Genomic DNA, 17,727 nt, shown 5'->3' with positions numbered 1-17,727 from the left:
AGGACTGAGTATGAACGAGAAACAAGTACCGCCAAACATGCTCCATCTGCTGGTCTTGGAGGAGAGTTCTTTATTTACTGTAGTATGTGGCAAACAAGCTTCTTTGCACGCAGCTGCGTCTGGAGCGGGACCGTCCCTGTAGGGAGTGCAAGCTGAGGGTAGATCAGGGAGTATAGAAAAGGGCAGAGGGGGGCGCCTGGGTAGCGCTGTCATTAAGCATCTGCCTTCAGCTCAGGGCGTGATCCCGGCGGTCTGGGATCGGGTCCCACATCGGGCTCCTCTGCTGGGAGCCTGTGTCTTCATCTCCCACTCTCCTGCTGTGTTCCCTCTCTCGCTGGCTGTCTCTCTCTCTGTCAAATAAATAACTAAATAAAATCTTTAAAAAAAAAAAAGGGCAGAGGAAGTGCTGATGGTCAAATCATGGCAAACCTATTGCCACTTCTGTTCTCAGAGCTAAAGAATTTGCTCATAGCATTGCTTGCTTATTCATTTAAAAAGAGAGAAGTATTGGGGCGCTTGGGTGGCCCAGTCGATTGAGCGTCTGACTCTTGGTTTTGGCTCAGGTTGTGCTCTTAGGGTCATAGGATGGAGCCCCGCATTGGGCTCTACGCTCAGTGGGGAGTCTGCTTAAAGGTTCTCTCCCTCTGCCCCTCCCCCACTCATATGTTTGCGCACGCATGCCCTCTCTAAAATAAATAAATCTTTAAGAGAGAGAGAGAGTAGTATTGATCTGAGTAAGCCACTAGCCCGTCCACTTCCCATAGCCTCATAGGATCACAGGGCAGGCCTGTGGCTTCAGTCTAGCCAGCCCTGCTGTGCACCTGGCACCAGTCTGCAGAAACTGGCAGGTAAGGGATAAGAAGACGGCACGGTGGCACCCGTTGTCTGTCAGATCAGATGATGTCAGTGGCTCATGTACCGAGTTTCTGTTGTGACGGGCAGGCCGTGCTGCTGCCCAGTGTCACAGCGCTCCAGATGGCCCGCTCTGGCCGCTCTCCAGCAACAACAGGTGTGTCTCTGCTGTGGCAGGTTTAAAGCCTTCGGTGTGCAATTCTTATGCACTTAACTTTTCAAATGGCACTTGGGTTCCTCCTTTGAATTTCAAACCTACAACATTTACTGTGTTTAAATTGCATGTATATAATTTTCTGACAGAGCTCTCGGGATTGCCCTTTAGGGTTTGCTCCTTGGACAGCGTGCAGATAGTCATGTCACCATCTTTCTGTGCTTTCTTAAAAACAGGGTTGAAAAATACAGGCCGGTAAAGTTGAATGAAATTGTCGGGAATGAAGACACGGTGAGCAGGCTGGAGGTGAGTGAGTTTTTTCTGAGAGATGATCTTAGGTCACGTCATTGTGGTTTGACAAGCTCGAGGGAGGCATTTGGAGGAAGACTGCCCAGATAGTGAGGGGTGGGGCGAGCCACGAATCCAGAAGAATTGAGGGATTGAGGGCCTGTCGGTTTGGAGAAGACTAGAAACCGTGGTGGCTCATTCCACATGTTTGAGGTGCTGGATTATTGACGAGGGGTTCTTTGACCTATGCTTCAAGAGCCGGGATGGCAGACTTTTTCCGTAGAGGCTGGCGAGTAGATATCTTAGCCTTTGCAGACCCTATAATGTCTTTGTCCAATATGCTTAATTTTTTAAACAATCCTTTAAAAACATAAGAATCATTCTCAGCTAGGGGTCTTATAAAAACAGGCCCTAGGGCACCTGGGCTGTCCATTCAGTTGAGCGTCCGACTCTTGGTTTCGGCTCAGGTCATGATATTAGGGTCGTGGGAAGTCTGCTTGGGATTTTCTCCCTCTCCCTCCACCCCTCCCACTTGTGCTCACTCTCTCCCCCTCTTAAATAAATAAATAAATCTTAAAAAAAAAAAATAAACAGGCCTCAGGCTGGATGACCCCCTACTTCCCGCCAACACCCTTCCCCCATGGTTTGCCAACCCCTGCCTAGAGGGGACTGAGTGACAGGGCACAGCCGACACTAGGACAGAAGTCAACAGAGGTGCACGCCGTACGACAAGCTGTGAAATCCTAGCCCTAGAGGTCTTTAGGCGGAATCTAGAAACCCGGCTATTTGAGACATGACGGAGGCAATCTCTGCAGTAATGGGGACTTAGACTCTGACATCGACCAAGGTGTTTGTTTATTTTACAAACGAGTTCATTTTACAAATATTTGCGGGCCAGATATGGTGCGGTGTTAGGAGCTGTTGATATAACGGTGAGCAAAATAGACACGTCCCCTGCCAGTGTGGGATTGGGCCAAAGTTGACAGGTAATGTGATGAGCGCTCTGCCAGAGGCGATAGGGGCATGCTCTGGAAGCACGTGGCGGGGGCCGTTAATGTGCTCACAGTATCTTAGTTCTCAAATGGAAGAAGGGACAGCAAAGCTAAGGAGTGGGAGTTAGCTAGACTTGGCGGGGAAGGCAGCAGGAATAGCATGTGCCAAGGCCCGGAGGTGAGAGGCTTAGCTTGTTGGGGGTTGGGGGGGTGGTGCCATCTGATTGGAATACAGAGTAGAGCTTTCCAGACATTAATGGGTGTATGAATTGCCCAGGAATCTTGTTAAAAATACAGATCCTGATCCGGGGAGTGGGGCCAGAGAGTCTGCGTTTCTTTTCTTTTCTTTTTTTAAGATTTTATTTATTTATTTGACAGAGAGAGACAGCCGGCGAGAGAGGGGACACAAGCAGGTGGAGTGGGAGAGGAAGAAGCAGGCTCCTAGCAGAGGAGCCCGATGTGGGGCTCGATCCCAGGACTCTGGGATCACCCCCTGAGCCCAAGGCAGACGCTTAATGACTGAGCCACCCAGGCGCCCCGAGTCTGCATTTCTGACTCATTTCTGGGGGGATGCTGATGCTGCGGGTCCGTGGAGCCCACTGAGTAACAAGGCTGTACAGTGTGTGTATTGGGGTGTGTGAGGAATGAGCTGGTGAGGTGGGCAGTGTATAAGAGCTGGGGCTCACAGGGCAGGAAGGGGTCATCCAAGGGCTTCGTCAGGTGCAAATGTTTTAATAGATAGGTGTTCTAGAAAGTTGGTTGTGGTTATAGTAGGGAAAATGCATGGGTGTGGGGCAGGATTAGAGGCCAGGAGACCGGTTAATGGCCAGTTAAAAGTCATCCAGGCGGGACGAAGGAAGTCGCGGCAAGTCGCGGCGGAGCTGAAGAGAAGGACACAGAGATAAAGGAGAAGGAACAGCCAAGGGGCGCCTGGGTGGCTCAGTCATTAGGCATCTGCCTTCGGCTCAGGTCATGATCCCGGGGTCCTGGGATGGAGCCCCGCATCAGGCTCCCTGCTCAGCGGGAGGCCTGCTTCTCCCTCTCCCACTCCCCCTGCTGGTGTTCCCTCTCTCACCTCTCTCTCTGTCAAATAAATAAATAAAATCTTAAAAAAAAAAAAAGACACACATTTTAACTTTTAAGGTGAGCTGCGCCTATGATCAAGGGCTCTCAGGAGGCATGAAGCACAGTGGGGGGGGAAGGCATTCGCAACACCGAGCGCACACAGTAGGTGCTCCATAATTGCGACTGGCTGTAATCATAATGATACCATTCCTTTCATGGCCGGAGCGCTTATGTAATCACAGCTGACCCCCTATTCTGACCCCAGAACAGGGCAAGTCACTAGACACACGGGGCCTAGTTTCTCTCGTCCTCTTAAACCTGGTGGGCTCTCACCAGGTCCNCGGAGGCTTGGCGCCTCGGGTCTGCAGATTAACCAATTCTGACACCCATTTCTTCCTTCAGGTCTTTGCAAGAGAAGGGAACGTGCCCAATATTATCATTGCTGTAAGTACCCGGTCCTGGCCCTGTTGGAGGCCTTGGAGTCTCACTTTCCCTCTAAGAGCTGAAGTGCACAGAGCTGCCTCGTCAGAGAGGCCCATGGCCACCAGAGCCTTCGCCGTTCCTCTTGGCAGAGGGAAGCATTCCATCCCAGTTGGTCAGGAGGCCTGAGGGTGGGTGGCTATGTTGATTCGATGTGTGCTGCGGCTTGGGGAGGAGGTTCGAAGGGGAGCTAAGGCGAGCTCATTCTGTTAGCCTCAAGCCCTTGCGGTCCCCTCCCTAGGGCCCCCCAGGAACGGGCAAGACGACAAGCATCCTGTGTTTGGCGCGTGCCCTGCTGGGCCCAGCATTCAAGGACGCTGTTCTGGAGCTCAATGCCTCCAATGACAGGTACACCTGGAAGTTCAGACTGCGTGAAGGGTGGCGAGTGTTTGAAGTTTGTGTTGTCATAGAAACCGCCTTTTTGCCGTTCTGTGTTGTACTTGGGGTTTGTCTCGCCAGCTCTCTGTTTTCCTTTGATCCTTCCCCGTGAATGAGAACAGGCATCACTTGCCTGTCTGAATGGCATCGTAAGCACCGACTTGCTGGTTTCCTTTTTTTTTTTTAGTGAAAGTTTTTTGTTTGTTTTTTAAGATTTATTTATTTATTTTGGAGAGAGAGAGAAGCTCACATGTGCGTGCAGGAGAGAGGCAGAGGGAGAGAGAATCTTTTTTTTTTTTTTTAGATTTTATATATTTGACAGAGACACAGCGAGAGAGGGAGCACAAGTAGGGGGAGTGGGAGAGGGAGAAGCAGGCTTCCCGCTGAGCAGGGAGCCCGATGCGGGGCTTGATCCCAGGATCCTGGGATCATGACCCGAGCCAAAGCCAAGAGTCGAACACTCACCCGACTGCACCACCCAGGCACCCCCTTTAATAAAAGTTTAAAAAATTATTTTTAGGGGCACCTGGGTGGCTCAGTCGTTAAGCGTCTGCCTTCGGCTCAGGGCGTGATCCCAGCGTTCTGGGATCGAGCCCCACATCAGGCTCCTCTGCTGTGAGCCTGCTTCTTCCTCTCCCACTCCCCCTGCTTGTGTTCCCTCTCTCGCTGGCTGCCTCTCTCTCTGTGTCAAATAAATAAATAAAATCTTAAAAATAAATAAATAAATGATTATTTTTAATTGTGGTAAATACCCATACCATATAATGTACCATCTTCCGGCATTTTTAGGTGCACCATTCAGCGCTGTTACGTGCCCTCCCATTGTTGTGCAACCGTCCCCAGAACCCACTTCATTTGCAGAACTGAAACTGCATATCCATGAAACAGTAACTTTCTGTTTCCCCGTCCCCCAGCCCCGGCAACCACCATCCTGCTTTCTGTTTCTCTGAATCTGACTCCTCTAGGGACCTCATCTAAGTGGAACCATCCAGTCTTTGTCATTCTGTAACTATCCTACCTCACGGCAGAATGCCCTTCCTTTCTGAGGCTGAATCGTGTCCCACTGCATGGAGAGACCACCACCATTTGCTTATCTAGTCATCTGTTTGGGACACTCGAGTTGCTTTCATCTTTCCGCTGCCGTGAATCGTGAATAATGCTCGTATGAATGGGGCTGTACACATAGCTCTTTGAGACCCTGCTTCACGTATCTCGGACACATACTCGGGAATGGGATGGCTGGATTGTTTCCGGTAATTCTGTTTAATTTTCTGAGGAAGTGCCCGCCACGCCATCTTCCATGGCGGCTGTGTCACTTGACGGGTGCACCAGTGCGAGATTTCGCCACGTTCGCACCGACACTCGTTTTCTGTGTTTGCTGGCGGTGGTGGTCATCCCGATGGGCGGGAGGTGCTGGTCCGTCTTCAGATAAAACCACTAGGGGATTAGGAAACGAGGAACCGTCGAATAAAATGCCTGCAAGGGTCTGCCTTTGAGGACGTGGTCCTCGGCGCCTTCATCTTTTCCTGGTTTTGGAGAGCCACCCTTCCTTGAAACAGTGCCCTTCGTGGGCAACAAACTGCCCATCCGCTGTCGTGAACGAGCCTGATTCCAGACGTCAGACACAAATAGGTTCCAGCTTATCGTTACTTCTTGTTCTACTCACACTTGACTCATTGGACTCCCTGGTTTATTTGAGAGAGAGTGAGCATGAGCGTGTGCGCAGACCAACACACAAGATAGCAGCAGAGGGAGACGGATAAGCAGACGCCGGCCTGAGCGTGGATCCGGCTGAGCAGCTCGATCTCATGACCCCAAGGTCAGGACCCGAGCCAAAATCAAGACTCAAACGCTCAAGCAGCTGAGCCACCCAGGCGCCCCCCCCCTTTTTTTTGAAGAGGCGAGAGGAGGGGCAGAGGGAGAGAGAGAATCTTAAGCAGGCTCCACACCCAGTGCGGAGCCCGACCTGGGGCTCGATCTCACCATCCTGAGATCATGACCCAAGCCAAAATCAAGAGGCAGAGTCTCAACCAACTGAGCCCCCCAGGAGCCCCCAAATTCACTACTTTTGAAAACTGCGGTGGCTCATAATTTTGAGAGAATGGCCCCTAACAGTGAAATAGTCCCAACTTTAGATTGATGAACACCCATTAGACTGATCAATACGATGATTTTTTTTTTCCATCTGTTTCCTTCTAGTCCGCTTTGTATACATACCTGCCTTCAGATTTTGATCACTGCCAGCTACCCTGTAGAGGTTGATGGGCAAGCAGGCATCTTAAAAGATGGGAGAATATTGTCACATGAACTTTTTTTTTTTTTTTAAAGATTTTATTTATTTATTCGACAGAGATAGAGACAGCCAGTGAGAGAGGGAACACAAGCAGGGAGAGTGGGAGAGGAAGAAGCAGGCTCATAGTGGAGGAGCCTGATGTGGGGCTCGATCCCATAACACCGGGATCACGCCCTGAGCCCAAGGCAGACGCCCAACCGCTGTGCCACCCAGGCGCCCCTGTCACATGAACTTTTAGCAAAACAGGATGGTCCACGTTCTTGTCAGAAGGTATTGGGGAATGAAGTCCTTCCTTTTGAGTGACNAAGAAGCAGGCTCATAGTGGAGAAGCCTGATATGGGGCTCGATCCCATAACACCGGGATCACGCCCTGAGCCCAAGGCAGACGCCCAACCGCTGTGCCAACCCAGGCGCCCCTGTCACATGAACTTTTAGCAAAACAGGATGGTCCACGTTCTTGTCAGAAGGTATTGGGGAATGAAGTCCTTCCTTTTGAGTGACCAACTGGATGAAAATATGTCTATTTTTTATCCTTAGATATATATTGTTCACTCCGTGATGCTAAAGGTGGAAAAAATTCACCCATGATTTTGGCATCGGAGGACCCCGTAGCCTGAGATAGTCTGACTGTGGTCGGTTTCACAGTCCTCATTAGCGTCCTAAGTGCTGCTCTTTGTCTCTCTCTTTTCCTTTTTTTTTTTTCTTTCTTTCTTTTTTTTTCTTTAGGATTTTTATTTATTCATTTGGCAGAGAGAGAGAGCACAAGCACGGTGAGTGGTAGGCAGAGGGAGAGGGAGAAGCAGGCTCCCCATGACCTGAGCCAAAGGGAGATGCTTAACCAACTGAGCCACCCAGGCGTTCCGGTGTCTGGTCATTTCCTGATTTTTCTAATAATATGGAATGTTCTCTGTCATTTGTTTTCATCTTTTGTTAGTGGAAAATGAAAAAGTCTTGAATTTTCAGCTGTGGTTGATGAATGCTTTAAAAAGCAACAAAGATGGTGTACTTGAACTTCTTTTTTATCTTCTAGAAAGAGAATGCAGTGCCGTTTACTGACACAAAGCATTGTAGGATGGGGCAGTAGGGACAGTTTTCCCTCCTACCACACCATCCTAGGCAAGTGTGACAGTCCTGCATTTTCTTAAGCCTTTAATCTTTTTTTAAATCTTTTTTTTTTCCTGCAAAGTTGGGAATAATTGATAAGGAACAAGTAAATAGTCACTAGGATGATGACATTGCCATTTCTTTTCAAGATGCAGGAAGAATAAGGTCACTGAGACCTCAGGATGTATCTCAGATTATCACAGGGTCCAGTGAACTCAAAGGGTAACTGCAAGGTAAAATGACTCTCGTGCTATCAAAAGGAAAAAGTAAATTTTCTCTTTGTTTTCTGGAGGACCCCCAAGAAGGAATGAAAGTAATGCGACGTTAATCCTTATACATAGTTAGAATTGCCCTGAAAACTGAAACACTGGAACTGTGTGCATGGTGGTGTTCCGGGGGTTAGAAGCCCCCTGAAGGGACGTGGGTCTGTCTGGGAAGGTGATAGTACAGTGATGCCTTGTTGTTCCAGGGGCATCGATGTGGTGAGGAACAAAATCAAAATGTTTGCCCAGCAGAAGGTCACCCTTCCCAAAGGGCGTCACAAGATCATCATTCTGGATGAAGCAGACAGGTAGACGCTTTGCCAAGTACACACTGACCTCGATTTCTCAGTCCCTTATCAGGCTTTATTAAAGCAGGAGGAAAGCTCTCTCCACTCTGCACTTTCGTGGCAGACCAGCTTACCACATCTTCCAAAAGCAATTGAATAGGGACCTGAGCCTTACGCCTTATCTTTCTTAAGTAACTTACAAACATTTTGTCAAAGACAATGTCAGTTAATGGGTTCGTTCCAGCTTCCTGTGAATGATTTAAATGATACCTCTTTTTATTGTAGTGAAATACATGTGACATAAAATTTACCATTTTAGCTATTTTTTTAAAAAGATTTTATTTATAAGCGAGAGAGGGAAGGAGGGAGCACGAGTGCGGGGAGAGGCAGCGCGAGAGGGAGAAGCAGACTCCCCACTGATCAGGGAACCCCACGGATGCAGGACTCCATCCCAGGACCCCAGGACCCTGACCTGGACTTGAGGGTGCCCAGGGTCTCTAGGGAGGGGTTTGTGTCCAGTGGGCCCTGGGTCCCAGTTGCAAACTGCTCCCATGTGTTTTTCTTCTCAGCATGACTGATGGTGCCCAGCAAGCCTTGAGGAGAACCATGGAGATCTACTCCAAAACGACTCGCTTTGCTCTTGCTTGTAATGCTTCGGATAAAATCATAGGTGAGGGTCAGTTGTGGGTGGCCTGGGGTCTACCCGTGGTGCTCACATTGGCTCTTTAACCCCAGAAGAGTAGGGGCTTTTTGATTGGCTGCCACGGGCTGAGCACTACAGAATCAGCTTTTCCATTTAATCTTATGTAATTCAGCGTGAGGGTAGTCTTAGCTCCACATTAGCAAGGAGCAAACTGGAGCTCAGAGAGGTTGAGTAGTTTGCCCAGAGTCACACAGCACACAGAAGAGCTGGGACTGGAACCCCCGTCTGTCGGATCTTGCACCCTCGCAGGCTGTCCTGTGCACAGAGTCATGGTCACTGCCCTGCTCCATTCGTGCTCCTGCACTTTCTGTGTGCTCGGGCACTTGGCACACACCCCGTCTGTGCACAGGGCTTTGTCATCACCAGGGACTGCCTCACCTGTGCAAGCTCACCCATCAGTCTGCTCTGAACCGATGCCTGTCCCTCCCTCCCGTGAAGTCTGTCTGCTTCCTCACTCCTTTGCCCCCCTCTCATCTCAGCTTCCTGCTGGTGGCACTTTCTTCCCTTTGCGATACCCACGGCAGACTCACTCTCGCTTTGGTTCTCTCTCTCACCATTTCTCACCCCTCTGTTGGTCACGTCCGCCCTGCTAACCCCCAGCCTGTGTGAGCTCAGCCCCCAGACTCGCCCTTCTGCACCCAGGCCACGGCTCGCAGCTGCAGACCAGCGTGTGGCCAGCCACACTGTGCTGCACGCACAGTCCCGGTTCCCAGCCTCGGCGGGCCTGCCGTGGCACCAGGAGCCCTTCATGTCCTTCCACCTGCCCCAGGTGCTCATTATTTCTTCCTTAACCTGTCCAGCCATCACTCAGCAAACATTTACTCTGTTCTCTACGGTGCTGGTGGGGGACATACGGCACTGAATGAGAACATTCTTGACCGTCAAGACGCCACCAGTGTAGTAAGGCATTTGCGAGGGCAGGAGTGGCGTCATACTTAGAGACCCCCTCCTCAGATGCATTTCGCACAGGGCCCTGCATCCACGAGTTCGTTCAGTGATTGGACACAGTAGCAGTGGGCAGAGAAAGCGCTGGCCCTCCCTTATCAATTTTTCTTATCCATACAGCAGCCTGACTTTTTTTTTTTTTTTAATTTCTAAGGAGCTACAACAGGGAAATGAAATCACTAAAGAAATGTATTTCTTAGCATTAGAGGAAATAGCTCAATATCAAATTGCTAGTTGATTATTTTGTTTTTTGGGTTTTGTTTTTTTTTTTTAAGATTTTATTTATTTATTTGACAGAGAGAGACAGCCAGTGAGAGAGGGAACACAAGCAGGGGGAGTGGGAGAGGAAGAAACAGGCTTCCCACTGAGCAGGGGGGAGCCCGACGTGGGGCTCGATCCCAGGACCCCAGGATCACACCCTGGGCTGAAGGCAGATGCTTAATGACTGAGCCACCCAGGAGCCCCGCTAGTTGATTTTTTCCTTTTTTAAAGATATTTTTGGGTTATCTCACACCCAGTGGGGCTCAAACTCAGAACCCTGAGATCAAGATCAGGAGTCCTAGGCTTGACTGACTGGGCCAGCCGGGCGCCCTGCTGCAGAGTTGGTTTTGAAACTGTTCATCACAGAACCTCGGTTCGGGTCCTGGACTCACTCCAGTGGAGAGAGACCCATGGGCTCTGAGGAAGGCCATGCTGCCTTATTCTGACGTGTATTTAAATCCTGTGAACTCTGCGGCGCCAGGCTGGCTCAGCCAGAAGAGCACGTGACTCTTCATCTCGGCGTTGAGTTCGAACCCCATGTTGGGTGTAGAGACTGCTTTAAAAAAATAGTAATAATAAATTCTGCAAACTCAGCTTTTGGTTCTCCGCACAAGAGAAAAATCTGCTAAAGGAAACTTCTAGTGTAGCTGGAATATTAATTACTTTTAAATACGAACTAATCAAACTCATTGCTCTTCCTCTTATCTGTGCTGATAAGCCAAATATGTAATTAAGATTCTATGGTGGAGATTCCTGATTTCAGATAAGTTGAAATGGACCGACTCTTAGGACTCCCAGGTTTCTTGAATGCACATAAGCTTCCAGAAGTGCATTCCTTAGAGGATGGAACACAGACCGGATGGCGTGGAGATCATGGAGAAGCTGTTGTCACAGTCTAAAGCTCGGGTCAGGGGCAGCTTCCAGAATCTGCATCCGTGTCTCTAGTGGCTCTCCGCCCTGGCTGTGGTCACAATCTCCTGTGGAGACTTAGAGAAACCACGGCCATGTTCTGTGCTCACCCGGGACCAGCCGGGTGGGGACACGCAGCACACAGTGACCGGGACCCCAGCACTGACTCACCTGAGGGCTGTGGCATATGGGTGTGTCTGTCCTGGAGGCTCTTTTTCCCTTCTGGAAGCCAAGGCTAGCCAAGGCCATTGGGGCAATGCTGGGGATCTCTCTGGTTGCTGCTTCGTGGTTAATGCTTTGAAACCTAGCTGCATTCCGCAGCCAGTGGAGAGCACCCGCTGGGGAGGGAGAGCGTTGGCGACAGCGTGGCTGGTGCGTGTCCCGCGCATTGGCTTCGTAGCACCTGGGGCGGTCGGGGGTTGTCGAGGGGCTATCGGGGATGCGCCGGCCTCTGCGGGGAGCCTCACCCTTCTGTCCTCGTCAGAGCCCATTCAGTCCCGCTGCGCAGTCCTCCGCTACACGAAATTGAGCGACGCCCAGGTCCTCGCCCGGCTGCTGACGGTGCTGGAGCAGGAGAAGGTGCCCTACACGGACGACGGCCTGGAAGCCGTCATCTTCACGGCGCAGGGAGACATGAGGCAGGTGCGCGCCGTCGGGGCCCCTCGGGCGCCCACCTCCTGGGCCCTGTGCACCTCGTTCTGGAGGGAAAGCCAGGAGTGGCCACTGCGCAGAGACCGGGGACCCCGCTCATTGGGCCTTGGGCTGGCTGAGGGCAGACCCGGGAGGAGGGAACTCTGCTGGGACTCGGGTGGGGGGGTGGTCCAGGACTGAAGATCGCCCCCGCTGCGCCCTCGTTCCTCCACAGGCGCTGAACAACGTGCAGTCGACTTTCTCGGGGTTCGGCTTTATTAACAGCGAGAACGTGTTCAAGGTACAGGCGCCGATGGGGCTCCAGGTGGTTCTGCAAAGCGGTGTTGGCGCTGGGGACCCCGGGACTGACCGTGCCGCGGTGCTGGGGCCCACCCGTGCGTGTCCCGCTGCCCTGTCATGAGGGTCTCGGGAGCGCCCCCGTGTGTGGGGAAGTGGAAGTGCTCGCGCACCCCAAGGGGCCTCGCACCCAGGGTTTCTCCGGTCTGGTGGTGAGGACACAGGCTTCCCGTCGCCCCCGGGATTGCCCCACTGCTGGAAGGTGGGAGGGGGTGCTGAGCACCTGCTCCCCGCCTTCCACACCCAGCAAGCTGAAGGACGAAGATCCCCTCTCCCAGGCCGGCCAAGGGTTTTTCTCCTGGGAATGCTTTTGAAAACTGGCTGCCCCATCCTCACAACTTGGCTGTTTTGGAGACCAGTTAGTTTAAACTGGGGAGGGCTGTCCATGCGTTCAGACCATAGCTGTTTCTTTTTTAATCTATTCTTTTTTTTTTTTTAAAAGATTTTATTTATTATTTATTTGACAGAGATAGAGACAGCCAGCGAGAGAGGGAACACAGCAGGGGGAGTGGGAGAGGAAGAAGCAGGCTCATAGCAGAGGAGCCTGACGTGGGGCTCGATCCCATAACGCCGGGATCACGCCCTGAGCCGAAGGCAGACGCCCAACCACTGTGCCACCCAGGTGCCCCTGACCATAGCTGTTTCTTAGCAAGTTTGTGGGGAGAGACAGCCGTGTTGAAAGCCTGTTTCGACCCTGCTGGTGACTGTGTTTCCAGGGACACTCCGTGAACTTGCGTAGTCTCCTCTAGACAGTTCAGGCTCTGAGCCATCCTGGAGCAGACCTTCCAGGGCTCTGGAAAGCAGGATTTCTGGGGGAGGTTAACTGACCTGGAAAGAGAGGTTCTAGGGCGTGTGGGGCTGGCGGAGAGAGCAGTCTCATTTAGAAGTTGTAAACGGGGGGGGGGGGGGGGGGGCCTGGCTCACATGGCTCAGTTGGTAGAGTGCCAACTCTTGATCTCAGGTTTTGATCTCAGAGTTGTGAGTTCGAGCCCAGTGCTGGGCATGGAGACTCTTAAAAAAGTTGTTTTGTTTTGTTTTTGTTTTAAAGATTTTATTTATTTATTGGACAGAGAGAGACACAGTGAGAGAGGGAACACCAGCAGGGGGACTGGGGGAGGGAGAAGAAGGCTTCCCGCTGAGCAGGGAGCCGGATGCAGGGCTCGATCCCAGGACCCTGGGATCATGACCCGAGGCGAAGGCAGATGCTTAATGACCGAGCCACCCAGGCGCCCCAAAAAAGAAGTTTTAAATGTAGGTCCCGAGGTGGAGGGTAGAACGCGGANTTATTTATTTATTCGACAGAGATAGAGACAGCCAGCGAGAGAGGGAACACAAGCAGGGGGAGTGGGAGAGGAAGAAGCAGGCTCATAGCGGAGGAGCCTGATGTGGGGCTCGATCCCAGAACGCCGGGATCACGCCCCGAGTTGAAGGCAGACTCTTAACCGCTGTGCCACCCAGGCGCCCCTCCAAAAAAGAAGTTTTAAATGTAGGTCCCGAGGTGGAGGGTAGAACGCGGACTCTAGGCCTGTGGGGGGGGACGCAGGGGGGCAGCCCCAGGCTCGGGGACACCTGCGCCACCACCCCTAGGCTCCTCTTCACGCTGACATACTGGGGGGGGGCTGGCCCTGCGAAGCCAGTTTCTATTCCAGGTGGGAGGCTAGTCCTAGCTCTTAAGTGGATTCTGAGTGGTTCTGGGCAAGCGATCCTCGGAGTGACTTAAGGCGTGTGGCTAATGGCTTTTAATAAAAGATGAAAGATTCCCGTCAGCCCGTGTTCACGCCCCTTGTGCTTGGGCAATCCTTAACCACAGTGTTAGAACTTCCTCCCCGGTGAGAAGGGTTGACGCCATACTGTGGTGACTCGTTTGGGAGTAACGGGGGCGTTCCCAAGCCTGGTTCTGTTTGCCAGAGAATTCGATGAGAAAAGCCTGCTGAGGGGTTGGTTATGCGGGTGTGTCAGGGCTCCTCCTCAGGTGGGCCCCCTCCGGCCCCTGACAGGCCTCTCTTTCGGGTTTGCTCAGGTCTGCGACGAGCCCCACCCCTTGCTGGTGAAGGAGATGGTCCAGCACTGTGTGAACGCCAACGTCGATGAAGCCTACAAGGTTTGCGTCCCCCCTCCTTCCCTGACTCGGGGAGCCTTTGCCTCTTCGGCAGAGCGGAGGGAAGCCTCTCTCTCTGTGTGGGGACTTCGCTCACGTGCGTTGCTCCCCTCGACTCTTAGAATGAGGCTGGGAGTTGGGCTCATGCCAGAGGAGGACACGGATTCTGGGAGGCTGGATTCCTTGCTCTAAGTCACACTGTTGACAAGCACTCAACCTGCGGTTCAGAGTCCCGTCTTTGTCCCATAATTCTATCCTCCACAAAGGAACTTTGTCCACCCAGGACCTGAGGAGAGACCAGCCCAACTCCTTACGTTTCTGTGCCGCCGTCTGTGTCTGCCGAGGGAGACTTTGCCCTCCGTCTCCCTGAGGAACGTGGGAATGCTGTTTGGGACCCAGTGGTCCCTGGTCATCCAGGAGCGGCAGGACCCAGGGCTTCCAGCCTCATTACGGAGCCTGGTCCCGTGTATAGATTCCAGGGGGTATCATCACGGTTCAGGTGACCCTCAGGTCCCTTGCAAGGGTGGCCATGGTGTGATTGAAGGCCATCGGCCTGCTCCCAGCAGGTTTCCCTCCCCCTGCTCCCACCAAACTAGGCCAGAAGTGGACTGGGTTTAGGGCACGGCCAGATGAAACTCGGAGCCAGAGGGTGAGGCGGGGAGACCGAGGCAGAGACTCAGGTATGCGGCCCGAAGGCAGCCTTCAGATTGATGAACACAGAGCTTCCGTGCCCCCTGCATCTGCCCCGAGATGCCATGGCAAAGGCGAAACAACTGACCCCAGACCCCATTGTCTGAGTGGGCTGGGTGGGGTTGGAACCGGGGCCTGGGCTGAGACCGGGTAGGAGAGCTGATAGAGGCTAGGCCTGCAGGGGGCACCCTTCATGCCCGGCCGCACAGCACACAAATGCTTCTGCCTCTTTCCCCTCGGGATGATAAATACAGCTGTTTAGGAGTCTTGGATAAAGACACTACATGCGTGTCGTGGGAGACCATGCAATACAGTTTAAAGATTTTATTTTTATTTATGAGAGGGGGAGAAGGCGTGAGCGGGCAGGGGGAGGAGCAGAGGGAGAGGGACTAGCTCGGAGCCTGACATGGTCCTTGACCTCAGAACCCTGAGATCATGATCTAAGTCACAACCAAGAGTCGGACGCTTAACCAACTGAGCCACCCAGGTGCCCATGCCATGCAATACATTTTAAAACCTTTGCGATATTGGGGCGCCTGACTGGCTCAGCTGGTAGAGCATGTGACTCTAAATCTCAGGATCCTGAGTTCAAGCCCCACATCGGGCATGGAGCCTACTGTAAAATAAACTTTATTAATTAATTAATTAATTAATTAAAACATTTGCGATATAATCTCTGCCTGTTGGGAAACTCCAGTGACCCCCAAGCGGGCTGAAGGCTGTGGCCCCCCTGCGGCCTCGCTGCATGGCTGGGTCTCCAGAGATGATGTGTCCACTCCCTGCTGTGTGACAGGCCCAAGGCTGGTATGGCTTCAACCTCATCCCCGCCTCCTCCCCCCACTACCCTTGTCACCCAGCCTGTCTTCCTCTGTCTAGATTCTCGCTCACCTGTGGCATCTTGGCTATTCGCCGGAAGACATCATCGGCAACATCTTTCGAGTGTGTAAAACGTTCCAGATGGCAGAGTACTTGAAACTGGAGTTTATCAAGGTCAGTGAGAGTATAGCAGTGGCCCTCCTGGGGAACGCGGGCCATGCTTTGGTCTCTTCGTTTGGCTTCCCGGCCTGGCCCCTGGAAGGTGCTCAGTGAGTGTCCCCACGCCAGATGGTCCCCAGGATGGGAGTTGGTTTAAGCCTGTTCTGCCAGTCAGAGGCCTAGGGTTCCTTAGGGTGGCTCTGTTCCTTCAAGATTTGTTTGTTTGTTTACCCTTAAGGTCAGGTTAATTGAGGTATAATTTACATAGAGTAAAATGCAGCCTCTCAGGTGCCTTCTTGTGACAAAGGTGTTCAGTCTCGTAAAGGCCACAAACAAGGTCTGAACAGCTCTGTAATTCCCTCGCCCCCCCAAATACATGTGCCCCTTTGTAGTCAGCTCCTCCCCCAGCAGCCAGAAACCACCGCTTTGTTTTCTCATTGGGGGGACAGAATATTCCAGAAGGTTGTACTATGGAAATGACAACAGAATCAAGTAGAAGGTAGCCTTTTGAGTCTGGCTTCTTCTGCTTAGCTGAATGCATTTCGGGTTTGTTCACACTGTTGCATCTGCCGGCAGGTCGTTTCTTCTCATTGCCCAGCAGCAAACCATGGTCTGTGTGTTCACCCCTGAAGGACACCGGGGGGTCCGGGTTTTGGTGACCGTCAGTAAGGCCGCTATAAACATTTGCACATGTGAATCGGTGTGAATGTGAATATAAGTTTTTATTTTTCTCGGGCAACTTCCTAGGAAGCGGGATTGCTTGTTCTAATAGTCAGGGTATGTTTAACTTAAGAAGAAACTGCCAGACTGATTTCTGAAGTGGCTGTAGTATTGCATGTTTCTCCCAACAGTGTGAGAGCATTCCAGCTGCCCCACAGCCTAGCCAGCACTTGGAATGTTTGCTCGATTTTTTTTTTTTTCCAAATTTTTTTGAGGGGGGAGGGGCAGAGGGAGAGAGAATCTCAAGCAGGACTCCTCACTGAGCGCAGAGCCCGATGCGGGTCTCGATCTCACGACCCTGAGATCACAACGTGAGCCGAGACCAAGAGTCAGGTGCTTGACCCACGGAGCCACCCAGGTGCCCCTCGGTTGACTCTGTTAAAGCCATTCTAATGTGTCTTAGCGTCTCATCCTGGCTTAACGCTAATGGCGTCGAGCACTTTCTCGTGCTGATTTGCCATCCGTAATCTTTCACGAAGCATCTTGAACGTTCAGATCTACCTATTTCTTCATTGGGTCATTTTCTTCTTATTGAGTTTTGAGACTTATACCCTGGTTTCAAGTCCTTTATCAGATGTGTTTTATTACGTATTTAAATATTTTCTCCAAGCCTGGCTTTTTTTTTTTGTATTTTCTTAACAGTACCTTATAGGGAAATGGCCGCATCCTTTTAGAAAAAAATAAACTGAACTTTGAACATAACCCATGACCACTTAAGAGTTAAGTTTGAGTTCATTGCATCAATTTAAAGTAAACCAATAGTTCAAGTTAAAAAACAAAGTCCTCCCTTTCTTATTAACCAGAATGACTTGTGCTCTGTTTTTCAGGAAATTGGATACACGCACATGAAAATAGCAGAAGGCGTGAACTCGCTCCTGCAGATGGCAGGGCTCCTGGCCAGGCTGTGTCAGAAGACAATGGCCCCGGTGGCCAGTTAGGGCAGAGAACTTGTTGCTTGGGGTGACGAGGGTCCTGAGAGTCCTCGTCCAGAAGAGACAGGAGTCAGCGCCTTCTGCTTCGGAAAGAAGGCTGCCCTCAACCGTGGCCTTCACACCGCCTCTGCGAATGTCTGCAGTCAGCCTCAGACTCACGGACGTGGTGACCGGGTGGAAGGGCCCGGGAGAACCGCAGGGCTTGGCACCCGATCTGGGCGTGTGTGGCATCTTAACTAATAAAAACACTGTATGGTTTTGTCGGTGCTGAGGTGGCATCGCCAGGCCGCAAGGAAAACCAGCGTCCCGTCTCTGCGTGTCCCCAGCATCCGACAAGTAGAACAGGTGATG

At 51.7% G+C, this 17,727-nt stretch overlaps 1 protein-coding gene across 2 annotated transcripts in view; it reads left to right on the top strand.

The window, feature by feature from the left end:
• The window catches only part of RFC2 (replication factor C subunit 2), a 27,898-nt gene extending 10,224 nt beyond the window's left edge, over positions 1 to 17,674 (top strand). Inside the window, exons 2-10 of one of the 2 annotated variants that reach the window (XM_034670001.1) lie at positions 3,698 to 3,795; positions 4,073 to 4,179; positions 8,076 to 8,177; positions 8,726 to 8,826; positions 11,459 to 11,616; positions 11,840 to 11,905; positions 13,982 to 14,062; positions 15,626 to 15,739; positions 17,272 to 17,674. In XM_034670001.1, the coding sequence (XP_034525892.1) occupies positions 3,698 to 3,795; positions 4,073 to 4,179; positions 8,076 to 8,177; positions 8,726 to 8,826; positions 11,459 to 11,616; positions 11,840 to 11,905; positions 13,982 to 14,062; positions 15,626 to 15,739; positions 17,272 to 17,382 (938 nt within the window). In that variant the 3' untranslated portion in view covers positions 17,383 to 17,674. The remainder of the gene's footprint in view (positions 1 to 3,697; positions 3,796 to 4,072; positions 4,180 to 8,075; positions 8,178 to 8,725; positions 8,827 to 11,458; positions 11,617 to 11,839; positions 11,906 to 13,981; positions 14,063 to 15,625; positions 15,740 to 17,271) is intronic. The other variant, XM_034670002.1, reaches the window with a different exon arrangement.
• Positions 17,675 to 17,727: the final 53 nt, after the last annotated feature.

Source organism: Ailuropoda melanoleuca, chromosome 10 (genome assembly GCF_002007445.2).
Source record: "Ailuropoda melanoleuca isolate Jingjing chromosome 10, ASM200744v2, whole genome shotgun sequence".
In the NCBI taxonomy this organism is placed as follows: domain Eukaryota; kingdom Metazoa; phylum Chordata; class Mammalia; order Carnivora; family Ursidae; genus Ailuropoda; species Ailuropoda melanoleuca.
This window is presented reverse-complemented; position numbering and strand designations above follow the sequence as displayed.